The 14,443-nt window shown below is 44.0% G+C and overlaps 2 protein-coding genes across 4 annotated transcripts in view; one reads left to right on the top strand and one right to left on the bottom strand.

Annotated features, from left to right (window-relative positions):
- Window positions 1–9,487: 9,487 nt before the first annotated feature.
- LOC109449546 (uncharacterized) lies at window positions 9,488–11,849 on the bottom strand. The gene is made up of 3 exons (XM_019735908.3): window positions 11,712–11,849; window positions 10,164–10,314; window positions 9,488–10,059 (listed from the first exon to the last, which is right to left on the bottom strand). Exons 1-3 carry the CDS (start codon window positions 11,820–11,822, stop codon window positions 10,004–10,006), a joined length of 318 nt encoding a protein of 105 aa, XP_019591467.2. The 5' UTR covers window positions 11,823–11,849; the 3' UTR covers window positions 9,488–10,003.
- ZEB2 (zinc finger E-box binding homeobox 2) overlaps window positions 10,199–14,443 on the top strand; it is a 130,371-nt gene continuing 126,126 nt past the window's right edge. Inside the window, exons 1-2 of one of the 3 annotated variants that reach the window (XM_019735905.3) lie at window positions 10,199–10,334; window positions 12,876–13,017. In XM_019735905.3, coding sequence (XP_019591464.1) covers window positions 12,945–13,017 — 73 coding nt within the window. In that variant the 5' untranslated portion in view covers window positions 10,199–10,334; window positions 12,876–12,944. Of the gene's footprint in view, window positions 10,335–11,851; window positions 11,994–12,511; window positions 12,668–12,875; window positions 13,018–14,443 lie in introns of those variants that run through there. The other 2 variants (XM_019735906.3, XM_019735903.3) reach the window with 2 other exon arrangements.

Here is a 14,443-nt window from a genome sequence, read left to right as displayed (position 1 = left end):
CCTCCTGCTACACTCATCTATCCTGATTCTTATATCAAACCATTATAAGTATGAAACAGGAGATCAGTTTACATACCGTTAAAACTTCTTAATGAATGGCAGATTCCACAAACAACAACAAATATTTACTATAAAACAGGCATTATTCCAGGGGATTAAGAAAGACACATCAGTAACAGTCTTTCTTTGTCAAATAAATTACTATTTAGAGACCTTAAATGAAGCCATGGTTAAAATACTTCTAAGTGATGGCAGGTTGCTTCAACATCATAAAAAGCATTACTTTACTCCAAATTCTGACTCCATTTCAATTGATATTCACAAGCGTATTTCACCTAACCCTGAACATTTTCTTCAACCACACAAAAATCCTCCCCAATAGAAGCAAAATTTCAATATAGATCATCCTTACAGAGTAATTACAGCAAGCTGTTGTAAATAATTTTTCATTATCCAGTACAAATGCCAAATGATAGTAGGTAATAATATAGCTCAGGATCATGCTGATTTCTCTAAACTGAACTTTCAAATACTTCAGAGATAGATAAATTAAGCTTTAAAAGAATGGAGTTTTAATTTTTCCTTCTTGTCTTAAAAGACCAAGTATTTACTGTGAACTTTCAGCTTTGTTCTGTCCCTCTTGTCTAGAAGGGCGCTAGCCATGTGCCAAAAACAATAGGTAAGCCAGCTTCCCTCAACCCAGAAAAATTACCCCTTTGCCACAGGAGCCATACTTATGGTTCCACATTGGCCAAGGAAAAACCTAATAGGAACAGATTTTTTTGCATGTGTAGCAAAGTTAGTTCCAGAGAGAGAGAAAGAAGCCTGGTTTGCACTGTAGCAGAACCGTTGGAACAATATGCTCCCTGTGTCCTCAGCCCAGTCCTCCCCTGACACCCTCCTTTCTAGGGCATAGGGTAGAAAAGTCACATACACAGTAGATCATGCCAGGACCTGCTGACACAACCCTACTCCCGAATTTGCAGGCAGGAGAGTGAAGCAATGTCTGTACTATATACATATTCTTACCTATTTTTTAATCAGATGTTTTAGCACTCCACTCTGGGGTGGGAAGAAGATAATGCAGGCAAACTTTCTCAGGGCTCTTCTGTCCTTTCTACCCAGCCCCAATTCCTTCAAGCTTCTGAAGTTTGGGTAAGAATAGGTAAAGAGTTTTGAACAATGTTGACACTTCTTTTCTTTTTTTTTAATCTTTGGACAAATAGGATCTTTGACACTTCTTGACCAGACTAAGCTGCCTGCAAAAATGCATCTTCCTATGCCAAATCATATAGGGAGAAATAGGTGGGAAAGTATTGTTTCCTTACAATCGTAAATGGAATTGTGAGATATATAATCCAATTCTAAAGTACGTTTATTCAGCTCAGAGGTTATTCACATCATGATGCATGTTATCATGACCACCCTACCTTTTCTACTACAAATTGGGAAATTCCATGTTACTTTTACAACTTTGTTATCAGTTAGCATTAATTTTTGTATAATGCAAGAACCAGTTAAGTAATTTTTAATAAAATCATAAAATAATTAAACAAATAAAATAATTAAAAATAATAAATATCATCTAAAGCACATGCTACCTCCACTCTTGTTTTCTATACTTTAACTTCTTATATTTTTAGGTAATTTGTGGGAAGGAATTCCTATTTATTGAAATGCCTACCTTGTACCAGACATTTTACATATATTTTCATATTTTTCACCACAGCCTTCTTAAATCTACTCTTTTGCTCACTTTTAAAATGAGGTTCACAAGGTTTTAATATTTTGTCCTCAATACACAGTTAGTATTCACACTGCAGGGAATCAAATCCAGTGGTCTAATCCCAAAGCCTATATCTCTGTCACCACAATATGCTATCATCAAGAATATAAAGAAGCTACTCTCAAAATAATGTCCTGTTCCCAATCAGTAAGTGATCAAAGAAATTATATAGGAAGTAGAAACTATTCCCAGATATTCCTGTATCATGATCTTTCTTTCATCACTAACTTTTCCTGTGCACGAGCCCAACACAGGGCCAGGGAAGAACTAGCCGGGATGTGCCCATGGGACCGTCTACCTAGTCAAAGGTCCTAGAGAGTAGAACGAACTAGAAAACCACTTTATCCAGGAAGCCAGCGGCAACAAAGCCAGAGAAAGCATTCAACCTGAGCATTTGATCTGAGGCAATATTAACTGGAAAAATGAACCTAAGTGTTAGGTCCAAAAAGCAAAATAAGCCACACGTGGAAAAACAAGTGCTAACTAAGTGTTCCAGGATGATTTGGTGTGGGTCACAATGAATGCAGTATGCAGATTGGGTGTGTGTGTGAGAGGTTCAGAAGGTTGTCTGTGAAAGGTGAGAAGATATTGGATGTCACATGTACATGGTGTTGGCCATGAAGATGTACCTGGCAAATTAAAGGACCAAGAAGAACCAGATGCTTGAATTCTAGGAAGAGGCATTGAGTCTCTCTAGGACACATCTAAAATTGCCAGGGCTAGAGAAGCAGTTTTTTTTTTTGTTTTTTTCCTTAGCTATATTATTTCATATTTGGGATTATCACGAAGAGGATAATTTTTGAGAATAACGTTTTTATATTTAAGTACCTGAAACACCTCTGAAAAATATCTTGCTTAGAATGGTGGAAAATTAGAACTGAGTAGAGTACAAAGTTTATCATTTGGACCTTTAACAGAATAAGGACTATCAAATAAGACCACAAAGCAGCATGAAGTTATTTCCAGGTCACTAGAAAATCTTAGGTGCAAACAATTTCTGGTCCCATTTCCCTTTAATAAAGAAAAACAGAGAAAGGTACAGGTCACTCCGAGCTCCTAGGCTGATGTCCAAATGGCAATTTTGGTAGTTTTGACCTGCAAGGAGCATGGAATGGATCCTTTGAGAAAGGAAACAATTAAGGGACCCTTTAAGTGTTTTGAAGAGTCTTAAAGAAAACAACAAAAACCCATCAGTATTGGCATTAAACATCACAATATTTCTTTCCCCTTAGTATTTGCATTGATTTTTCAGTTTAAAAAAAAAAAAAAAAATCTGACCTTGTAGATGGTTACGGCTCCAAAATTTCATTTTCCACTTGATAAACTGATTTTCTCCCCCACTATAGGTACTTGGAATTAGCACAGACCCCAGGATAAACACAATTCCAAAAGGGAATGCTCAGTTCATTATGAATGATCTTACAGCAAATAGTGCTTTGACAGCCAAATTCCTGGTCTCCAAATTTGAAAGTTTGCCCTTTTTTTCTCACAAGTCTTACTCAAGACTGCTTCTGAGCTTTTGCACATTTAACCCTTATACTCAAAGGCAATATGTTACTAAAGAATACGAGAAACTTCAAGTTCATAATTTGGACTAAAAGAAGTCTGATATTTACAACCAAATTACGACCATATTGAATACAATAAATTAACAGCTGATCTAACAGAAGAAAGAATTACTGTACTTATTTTCACATCTGTAGCTACCCATCCTTTGAACAGGTCTGAAGAACCGTAAACCAGCCATAAATCCTATGATGCTTTCCATTTTATTTCTTCATTTAATGACACAGCACTAATCTTTCAATAGAAAAATAATGAATGATACTAAAAGGTAAATAATTGTTTTTAGTAGTCAAAATTATTTTGTACTGTCTTTAATTGATCTGTGTGTTCCATGTTATTTTTTCAACCTTTCGTTATAATAATAAAGCTACACTATAATGAAGCTTCATTCATTACTTCGTTTAATCCTCAACAAAACCTGAAGGAATGGGCACTATTAGTGAAAATAAGAAAACAAACTTTAAAAAATTGCCTGTAATCACAAATGTGCAGGACTAGTATTCAAAACAGATACTTTGGACTTAAATGACACAAGGTATAAAAATATCAGGAGTATGTTTGCTTAATAATTTTTATATAATTTTAAATCAACCCACATATTAATAAGTAAAAAATAAAAATTTTTCTCAAATACTATGTCTGAAATTTGTCAGTTGCCTCCATTTTTCACCTTTTGTTCTTTATAAATAGACATAACCAAAAAAGTTCAATGACCACATTCCATAAGAAAGTATGGTCCATGATTCGTGCATATCTCTGCATTTGGGGAGGAGAGTGATTTGATTTTACATAGAGTATTGTTTTTCCTAATTAATTATAGTTCTGTTACATGTTTGTATGTGATTGCTATGTAAATGGTTTACAAATTGTTAAGAAGTTTTATGGATATCTAGAAGAAAAACTCAATAAACTTTTACAAGTGCTGAAGAGAAAGCTTACATTTAAATGTTACTTTGTTTCTTCCTCCTAAGAGCGAATGAACTTTTTTTCAAAAACACAGCTAAAATCAAGCATTAGATATGCAAATATGTGTTCAGATCAGAGATACCAAAATTATTCAAATGATAAATTATTCATCATAAAATGTCAATTAATAATTATGAAGCATAAAAGGCATCTTTCTAATGCATCTTTATTTTTCTTGGCCTAAAAAGGGCTTCAAATACATGTTCAATTGACTTCTAACAAGTTTTAACAAGTCAACAAAGTAAACAAATTGTAAACAAATGTGAACTCTGAATTTTAATAAGAGAACAACAAGTGTGCCCAAAATGAATGAAAGACAAACAAATACGGAAAACAAAAAATGTGGCCACATTCATGACATATGCTGCCCCATGTTCACTCACTTGCTAGATAACAAGACAATCTGGCCAAGAAAACAACCCAAAAACTCAAGTTGTGCATTTGCTTAGCATGTACAAAATACATGACATGATGTTTCACTCTGAATGGACTGATCTTTGTTGGGGGGCAGGGAGGTGCTTTGGGAATTTTTCACTTTCCAGATAGTGGTTAAAGGAAAAAGCACAGTTTACACGTCTTTAAATTACCTATTGTAATTTCTAAAGTCTGTTAAGCACTGCTGAAATATCACTATAAATGAGAAATTTTTTCACATTGCCTTAATTCTAAAAAAAATTCCCTATTCGAAGTATTATTCATTTTTTTAGATTATATTTTTTTAAAAAATCATTTTGAGTGGATGTAATTCAGAACAAGAAGCCATTATGATTACTGAGATATTGATTCATACATTTATTATTATTATTACTTTTCACTGACACCTGGTGAACTTGTTCTCTAATGACCCAGGGAGTTAGTTTAGTCAGGGTGTCCCTGACCTCCTGAGAGTAGATAAATTACATATTTAACATTGTGTTTTCAAAACGAAATGATAAATCTGGACACATAAAGGAGTCAGAAAAGAATCAGAGCGAGGGAGAAGGGATGTTAAGAAACAAAACAAGAGATTGCAAAAGGGAGATATCAGATAGAAAGAAAGGAGAATGTAGGAAATGCGATTGAGAAAGAATTTCAAGAAAAAAAAAAAGGATAAAGGGCAGGAAGGGCTGAAAAGGAGAGCAAGAGGGATGTAGGGAGGGAGAGAAGAAAGGGTTTTTGGTTTTTAATTCCCTGGCGAAGCTGCTGGCATCCGCGCTCTTTAACGCCACAGCCTTCCAACTTGAGGCGAAAGCCATCTCCTCCTCGGGCCTGCGTCGCATCCAACTTACTCCAAGTTTTCTGGTGACTCGTCCAGGGCCCCTTTCCGACACCCCCACCCCTTAGTGAGATTGACAGTCGCGTGGAGGAGGCCTTTCCAGGCACAGCCTTTCTCATGGTAATCAGCCCCCAGCATCACCTCCCGGCCGCGGCCGTTCCCGCAACAAGCGCAGCTCGCGGACCCCGGGGACCGGAAACAGGGCGGCGGGCGGGGAGCAGGAGAACGGGCCAGGTCAGCTGACCCGGCGGCCGGGCGGGGGTCGCGGGGTTCCCGGGCGGGGACAGGTCCGGTGGAGGACGAGCGGGCGTGGGCCGACCCTCCCCCCCCTCACGTGCTCCTCCGCCTGTGCGGCCTGGCCTTACCCAGAGATCAAATGGAGGGACCCAAGCTGGGGGTGTGGGGGACAGAGCGCGCCGAGAAGTGGGGCGACAAGCAGACCTGTTTTGCATCAATAAATTAAGACGCTCATTTGAGTCTTGAAGTTTGCTGGTTCCTGTCAGTGGAGACGTTGGCAAAAGCACTGAAGCCGAGATTCAGCCTTAACTTCAAAAAATAAAATAAAATAAAATGAACCCTTCAGCTGGCCGCCCTGCTGGGGCCAGGTGACGCGCGAGATTCCACAGCCGCGGGCCTCGCAGCGGGGACGTTAGGGACGGTCTGAGGTTCTCTGGTCCTGTTTTGATTTTGTTTGAAAGGGCTACTCACAGAGATGCTCCTGATTTTTTTTTTTTTAAATAGACTTTCCCCTCCTATCGTAGTCTCAACTCTGAATGGATTGGATTGCGAGTTTGCACGTGAGAAAACCATTTGGCTTAGCTTGGACCCCTGCCGCCCCCAACCCCCTTCACTCACACCCCAATCCAGGGGTCCCCTTATCACCCTTTGCTTGCAACTGAGAAGTTGCCCACCTCCTGCGTAAAATACAGGGTTGAAATAATTCCTTCAGATGAAAGATCGATTCTGTTTCAAAACGAGAAGAGGCTCCTTTTTAAATTTTTCTCCACATTGTACAAAATAAACAGAATTTGTATGTGTGTATATATATATATATACATATATATGTGTATGTGTGTGTATATATATATATATATATATATATATATATATATATATATATATTACTATGGCCAAATTCAAATGCCTTCTACAGCCTGTGTATTCAAGGGCAGAAATATTCTGTCTTCTAGCATCTGGGCCCGGGAGCGGAGCTGGGGGCAGGGGAGAGGGTGGGAGCGGCTGTGAAAGTTGAGGGAATTGACAGACTGAGAGGTGAATAGGGGGTAGGCACCAGGTCCTGGCTGGAGGGAATAGGAAAACAAAAGTGCATCTTCTCAAACTGCCTGGGTGGAGGGAATCCTGAGGGAGCCAGTTTGTTTTACTCAAAGAAAACCTAAAGAATGATTTTTCTCCCTCCAATGTCGACTGCAATATTATTTCACATTTGCATGTATCTGTTGTTTTAATCCCCTTCGTCTGTGCTAATCTCGAAAAGGATTGTTAATGGAGAAGAAAGACGGGGAAGGAGCGATTCATCTGCAGGACTTGCTTTGCTGTATGAGGAGCCGAAAGCTAGCAGCCCCCAATCCGCTCTCGACTTTTCCCTGCGTCCTGCGCTCCTACATCCCGCTGATCCCACGATCCCCATTGTCCCCGACCTGGCCTTCGGACTACGGGAGTGTTCGGGACAAATTTATATTGCGGCTTTCTCCGATCCCACCGCCTCTCCGTTGCTGGGAACTCTCGGTCAAATGGGGAGGGGGTGCCAGGGGCGTGCCAGGCAGAGGCGAGGGAGGGGGCAACCTACCGGCGCGCCCACCCCTCGCGGGGATCCTTCCCGTGCCACCATTCAAACATCCACCTTGATGGAAACCTAAAAGAGTGCTGTTTTACCCCAAGTCAAATACTTGCAAGTCGGAACTCCCAGTGCTAAGTTGGGGCTGCCTCCTGCCACTTGAATAATTACTGAGCCCAGAGTAATCAGATGATTAGGTGTTTTTAATGGAAATACTTAACAGTCTTTTTTTTTTCTTTTTAAGTCAGATCCTAGGTATGTACATAATAAAGACAAGTGATTTGTTAGCCGTTCGATTGGATCCTTTGACCCGAAGTTTTGCCTGTGAGTGTGTGTCTGAGCTGTACGCCTCCAAATGGCTACCTGGGCTCCCGGAGTGGGGTCTCGCCTGGATCTTTCCATGCAATGGGCTCCTTCTGCCTCCGAAATGAGAGAGGGAAGACTGAAAAGCAAACTTCTAGAGAAAGCTAAACTTCAAATATTTTTTAAGTTAAAGGGGTGCGGTGGGGGGGCAGTGGGAAGAGGAAGAAAAGGCTATTAATAATAGAGATAAACCTCAGAGGACGGACTTGATAAGTCATACATATATTTAGTATAGATATGTAATATTAAAATAAATGTAAAACAGAAAATTGAGAATGTGTCTGACCATGTTGGAAATCTTTCATTTTTTTTATTATCAGTTTTTAGACTGACGATCTTGAATGTGCGTCTTCTATAGGCAATTTATCTGTAATGAAGTGGGGGGAGATTAGTTTATCCAGCTATTCTCATTGTCATAAATAGAGTTAGGGAAGAGGTGAATCTGTAACCAACTGTGAAAATGTACTTTCTTGCATCCTAAAGTAAGAACTGGCTGTGGTCATGCTGGGTGGCTCTACTCCCGCCCCCCCCACACACACACACACACTAAACATACAAAATACAAAGACAGGCACCTCTGGGAGTATGTATGTGACAACTCATGTGGTGGCTTTTCCCTCCTCTGAGTGAAATTGCCAATGACTCTTGCATTCAAAGTCTTGCTTTAGGCACACATTCAAAGCACAGTTCAAAGCAGTTTATCTTAATATAAGTAAAAGTCTAGGGTTGGATCAGGGTATTATTTGTTTCAGATTTCATCAGACTGAAAACACGGGTCTGTAACATATTAACAATATTAAAGCAGAAAAATTGGCATGAGGCTGTTCTTTAGTCCTCTTGACACCTCTACCTTTACCTTTGCAAGGAAGCCTTAAGGTTGTGGGACTGGAAGTTTATTTGTGCTCTGAGGTTCTCAAGCACTTTCACTCTATTAAAAAAAAAAAAAAAAAAAGCCTCACAGTTCTTTAAGAAATTGAGCCTGAACCATTGGAGGGTAAGAGATTTCTTCCTTTTCCGATAAATGCCTGTGCTCAGCATCCTCAAATTTGGCTGTCTTTATTTACTTCCATATTAGTTCCAATTATGTGCAGTGTAAACCAGCTTTTTGATTAACAAAACAGCAGAGCATTGGTTAAGAACACTTAAACTTCAAAAAAAATTCCCCTGGGAAGTGGGCTCTGAATTGGTTAATAATGTGCAGTACTTGCTAAATTGCTGACTTCCAGATGTGGAAAATATCTTTCTTGTTTAGGACCTATGTAACCTGATTGGATTACGACAGAAGCGTCACGTTGGAAGCTTTTGAGTGATTATTTAATTAACCATACAGTAGAAAGCTGTATTCTCCAGGAAATCCCTTCCATATTTACATAACCAATCCCTTCAGAGCAAAGGTGGAGTCTTTTCTTTTTAATTTTAGTTTAATTGCAATATCAAATATATACGTATACTCCAAAACTTAGACCCCATGCCGTTTAATATCATTTTCTTCCTTCCCTGCTAAGTTCCTCTATGGCCTTTCTTCTTTTCCTCCTGCCTGGCTACACACACTCCCTCACTTTGTCGTAAGGTCTCCCTGAGATGTAGAGGGATTTAGAGATCCGTCAACCCAGCGCACTCTGTTAATTTACTTACAGACCCTACTTAAAAAATGCCAAACTACTTTTCAGTTTGGGGATACAGTCCAGAAATTCATCACACATACACACACACACACACACACACACACACACACACCAACACACACTCCCTAAGATGCTGTTCACATGCAGCATTTGTTTTTATGGCTCTGGCATCTAAAAAGAAAATAATAATAAAATAAATAAGAGAAAGGGCAAAGAATTTAGTTCCAGAAGCCGTGCTGAGAAATCCACACAACTTAATGTGCATCTCAAATCTGGTCATTAGAGACATCTGTATAAGAAGAGGCGATCTGGATTGAGGACCCGGGATCTTCTCCTTTAACTTTCGCCCCTTAGAGTTCTCCAATTCTGTGAATGGTGTGCACCATTTTCCGCCCTGTACGTACTCTGTAGGATTTAGTGATGAGGATAATGATGCCAAAGGCTTGACGGGGGGGGGGGGGGGGGGGCGTGGAGAAGGCAGGGAGGGAGGGAGGCGAGAGGGAGGGAGAGAGGAAGGGAGGGAGGTGGAATTTCATTTCTTCCACTAAAGCGTTTGCGGAGACTTCAAGGTATAATCTATCCCAGATCCTTTCCCAGAGAGAAACTTGGCGATCACGTTTTCACATGATGCTCACGCTCAGGGCGCTTCAATTATCCCTCCCCACAAAGATAGGTGGCGCGTGTTTCAGGGTCTCTCTCTCTCCTACAGAAAAGAAAAAGAAAAAAATGTCATTAGAAGAGGCGTAACACGTCAGTCCGTCCCCAGGTTTGTGTTTCCTGGAGTGGCCGAAAGAGATCAGTTCTAACCTGCTCCGCAGGAATAACGGTCCTGCCTCCCGACACTCTTGGCGAGGTTTTGTACAGTTTGCTCCGGGAGCTGTTTCTTCGCTTCCACCTTTTTCTTCCCCACACTTCGCGGCTTCTTCATGCTTTTTCTTCTCACCATTTCTGGCCAAAACTACAAACAGGACTTCGCAGGTAGGTTTTTTTTTTCCCCCTTTTATCTCTTTTTATTCCTTTTTACTATGATCACCCTCCCCACCCTCCTTTTCTGATTTTTTCCTTTTAAGTGGGGATGTGAGTCTGAAGTGAGGAGTGTCTGTGGGTAGGAATTTCAGGTGGGTTTAGCTCCTTTATGGCAAGCTTTTCCCAAGAGTGACTTCTTCGATTTCTCTCCCACTCCTAATCTCTCTCCTTCCTTTTTTCTCCCTTTTTCCTCTCCCAAATAATTTGCCCTGTACCTGTGCATTCAGGTAACCAAAGGTGCCTTTTTGCTACCCAGCCTAGTAAAAGTTTTATTAAGAACTATATGGTTGAAATAAAAACTCTTCAAGGGGAGAGATTCGGCTCTATTTTCGCATCTAGTTCCAATTCATTGTACTCAGCAATTAAAACTTGGCAAATACCTGTTAATTATTACAAAACTTGATTGATACAAGCCTACCAAATTCGAGGGCAAGTTTTTTCTCTTAGATATGGCAGTCAATCCTCCTCTCCCAGGGAGAAGGCTGTTTTCTAAGTAAAAAGTGTCTGTTTTTTGTCTGCTTAGCGAGTTTCATTTCTTTATTTCATTCTTTGTGTGTGTGTGTGTATGTGAAGTAACACCTCACTTCTGTGATGATAAATAAAGAAGTGAAAGTCCTCATGGAACTTGAGTCGTTTACCAAAGTGTATGTGGGGGGGGGGGTCACTACAGCTGGGAGGAAAACTGCTGTCAGGATATCAGGGTTTTAGATTAAGGATAACTTTTGAAATTGTATTTTAAATGGCAAAATAATATAGACATGGATTTCACTGGAGACACATATACACACTTATCCCATTGCATACTTTGGCACTGAAAAGTCAAGAGAGATAGTAGGAGTTCCCAGGAACAGTGGTGAGCCCAGCTAACATGCATGTGTTTATCTCCCACCTACTTATATATTTTACATGCTCCCCCTGTAATGATGAAGGCAAGATTACTAACTCCAGAGTTAGAAATAACAAGCGAAGATAAAGTTTACAGCACAAATTCCCTGTCTCTCCCTCACACACACATGCTCATAAAACTAGCAGCTTACTTTATTAAACATGTATTTATATGCAATCGTGTGTAAGTCTCAGCAGGAATACACACAAGGCCAGCTGTTTCATCCCAGACACTCCTGTGACCATTTCTTTATTTCAGGATTTTTCCCAACAATTTCAAATAGGAAAGCCAAGAAATGACAAAATGTATCAAACTTAAATTAAAAGTCTCCCACTACGCCTAAGTTAAATTCAAGGTGCTTTCTAAATCATCCACTTCCCCTTCTCTCTGCCCTGTCCGCCCCCCCCCTCTTCCCCCGCAAATGTGTGGAAACTGATACTCACTTTCCAGGTTTTCCGCAACGCTTCTAGCACGGGAGACAATAGGTGCGGGGCGTGGGGACTGAGTGTGCTCGGCAGAGAAAGGGTTAATGGCCCTTGTGTTACAGTTTGCATCTGTTACATCTTTTATAGCCCCCTGTTTAAACTAATCCTCGAGGCACAGCATCTTCCTAACCTCCACGGAGTTTCGGGATTCTCCTCCTCTCCTGCCTGCCTCCGAGGTTCCCCTTCTCCAAGTTTTGACAGTTTCAGCTGAAAAAATGCAGCGCCTCTCTCGATTTTTAGGTACAAAAGTTTCGAAGCCAGAAAGGATACGATCATTTAGTAGAGCTTAAAAGTATTGCCGTAGCGGTTGGACTTTCTCTTTCCTTTCTTGAGGGGAAAAAAAAAATTTTTTTTCTACTGGAACTATTTAAGGGAACCAGTGTGGGGGAGCATGTGTGTGAGTGAGGTGGGGGGAAATACTTAAGTAAATATTGTCAAAGTGGTGGAGGGGGGGAGGGACAGTGTCCAAAGAGTCTTATAATTATATTTCTTACTGCTGCGTGAAACGGGAAATCTTAATTTGAGGGCGGGGGGGTGGGTCGGGGGGAGGAAGAGACAGTGCCTCGATCAACTCCAAAGGGGGAGGGGAGGGGGCGCGGGGTGAGTGGGCTTCCTATAATTACTATTATCAATTTGCCCGAGTGTGCTTCATCTGGGGGCTGTTTGGCGTTGTTTGTTGTTTGTTTGTTTGTTTCCTCTGAGGAATGGGGTGGGGGGTGAGACAAGATGAGAGCGAAAGAAAGCCTCGCCTCACCCCAAGTACCGGAGCCGGGCTGAGGACTTTTCGGAGGAAAGGGTCCGCCTAAGCCCTGAGTCAAGCAGTCTTACTGTACTGCCGTGTGCATTCCCTCATACGGTCAGGAGTTATGACTCATTTTGAAGATGTAATTCTTGTCTCTCTGATCCCCTCGCGGGTGCGACACACCAAACAGTAACAAACACAAAGCGCCTCGGGGCCAAGGCTGGGGTGGGGGGCGGGGAGGGGGCCGCCGAAGTTTCGCTTTGGCGTTGGGGGGCGCGGATGGGTGCTGGCCGGGGCCCTAGCCCGGCTCCCCAGGGCGGCCCGCGCGCGTTTCAATGGGCGCGGGCGATGCCCACATTGTCGCTGTGTTTGGTTGCTAGATCGAGCCTGCGTGCTGCCGAAGCAGGGCGCCGAGTCCATGCGAACTGCCATCTGATCCGCTCTTATCAATGAAGCAGCCGATCATGGCGGATGGCCCCCGGTGCAAGAGGCGCAAACAAGCCAATCCCAGGAGGAAAAACGGTAAGAAGCGGCCCGAACCAAACTTTTCCGGGCCACTCCGCGGCTCAAGACCCAGGGAGAAGGAGGGGGAAAGGGAAAAGGAACCGAGGCGGAGGCGGCGGCGGCGCCCAGGGCTCGCGGGCGAGCCTCCCTCCGCGGCCGGCGCCGGAGCCCAGCGCGCGCGGCGACTGGACTGGGGGGAGTTGGGGAAGTGCTGGGCAAAGTGAGCGTCGGGCGCCGGGGGGCTCCGAGCGCTGGGGTTCGGCCGGGGCCCAGTGCCACCATCCCCGAGGTCCCCTCGCGCCCCCGCCCTCTCCCCTCCTCCGCCTCCCGCTCCGCTAGCTCCCGGCCCGCCTGGTCCCCAGCCGGGCTGCGGGAGCGTCCGGCGAGGGCAGGGCGGGGGCCCCGGCGCTAGGTCGTGCAGGATCCCGGGGCGGGGGCGGGGGTGGCAGAGCGACGGCGAGGGCGGGAGAGGGGCCCCAGGGTTGTGCCTCCACAAGGCTTAAAGTTTCTTGCCGGAGTCGCCCGGCCGCCTCTCCGTACGCCAAGTAACGGTCCGCCAACAGCGGGGCCCGGCCGGGCGCGCCCGGACTCTGTGGTGGGAGGGACTCGGCCGACCCCGCACGGGGTCCGGCGGGTTCCGTGCGGGCTCGGGGGCGGGTGGCTCCTCTCCAGCGGGCTCTGGCCCCTCGCCGGGGGCTGGCGGGATCGAAAAGCGCAGGGAGACTTTCCTGGGCAGTTTCTACATGGTCAAGAGGAGCCCGTTATTCAAGATGAGTCAGGAAGGAGGAAGGAGATGGGGGTGCGAAGGGGACACACAGATAAGAGGTGGGAGATTAAAGGGGTGACAGTTTAGTAGGTTCATCTTGGAGAGAGGCAGAGAAGGCAGAGAGAGAGAGGGAGGGAGGGAGGGAGGAAACCAGGGAGGGAGGGAGGGAGGGAGAGAGAGAGCGAGAGAGACCCCCTAGGTATTACCCCCAAACAAAATCGTGGGAATAAAAGAGAAAACTGATTGGCAAGAGCGCAGAGGGCTCCTGGGGGAGGGGAAATTGCTGGGGACCTGAGAGGGTGCCGGGGGGGAGCTGACGGAGGATACTGAGTTTAAAAAGAAAAACCAACCCCCCAAAACAAACAAGCGAACTAGCTAGCGCCAGCTCAGACTGGGAAGGGAAACTTCTTGCTCCCCTCGCTCTCCGCCGGATCACCCGGCGCGGGGCCGCGTTGACGCTCCGGAGCTGGACGCGGGGACGCGGCGCCCGCCCGGCCTCCGGCCTCCCGCAAACGCAGCCCGCGCCTCGCGGGGACCGCCTGGGCCCACTTGGAGCAACTTTCCTCTAGACAAGACAATTGTGCTCGTCCCCGGCCTGCCCCTGAGCTGCGCGGCGCGGGGAGGGGTCGGCTGGGGGTGCAGTGCGGGGTGCTGGAGGGAGAAAAACACAAAGACTAG

The sequence above is a fragment of the Rhinolophus sinicus genome, chromosome 17 (assembly GCF_057876585.1).
Source record: "Rhinolophus sinicus isolate RSI-liver-muscle chromosome 17, RSI-T2T, whole genome shotgun sequence".
NCBI lineage: Eukaryota > Metazoa > Chordata > Mammalia > Chiroptera > Rhinolophidae > Rhinolophus > Rhinolophus sinicus.
This window is presented reverse-complemented; position numbering and strand designations above follow the sequence as displayed.

Excerpts from the sequence above, each read along its gene's own strand:
- LOC109449546 (XM_019735908.3), bottom strand. The coding sequence starts at position 11,822 with ATGCAAACTGTAACACAAGGGCCATTAACCCTTTCTCTGCCGAGCACA. Across the intron at positions 10,315-11,711 it reads CGTTGCGGAAAACCTGGAAA|TTTTGGCCAGAAATGGTGAG; the intron begins GTGAGTATCAGT and ends TCCTGTTTGTAG. Across the intron at positions 10,060-10,163 it reads CCGTTATTCCTGCGGAGCAG|GAGAGAGAGAGACCCTGAAA; the intron begins GTTAGAACTGAT and ends TCTTTTCTGTAG.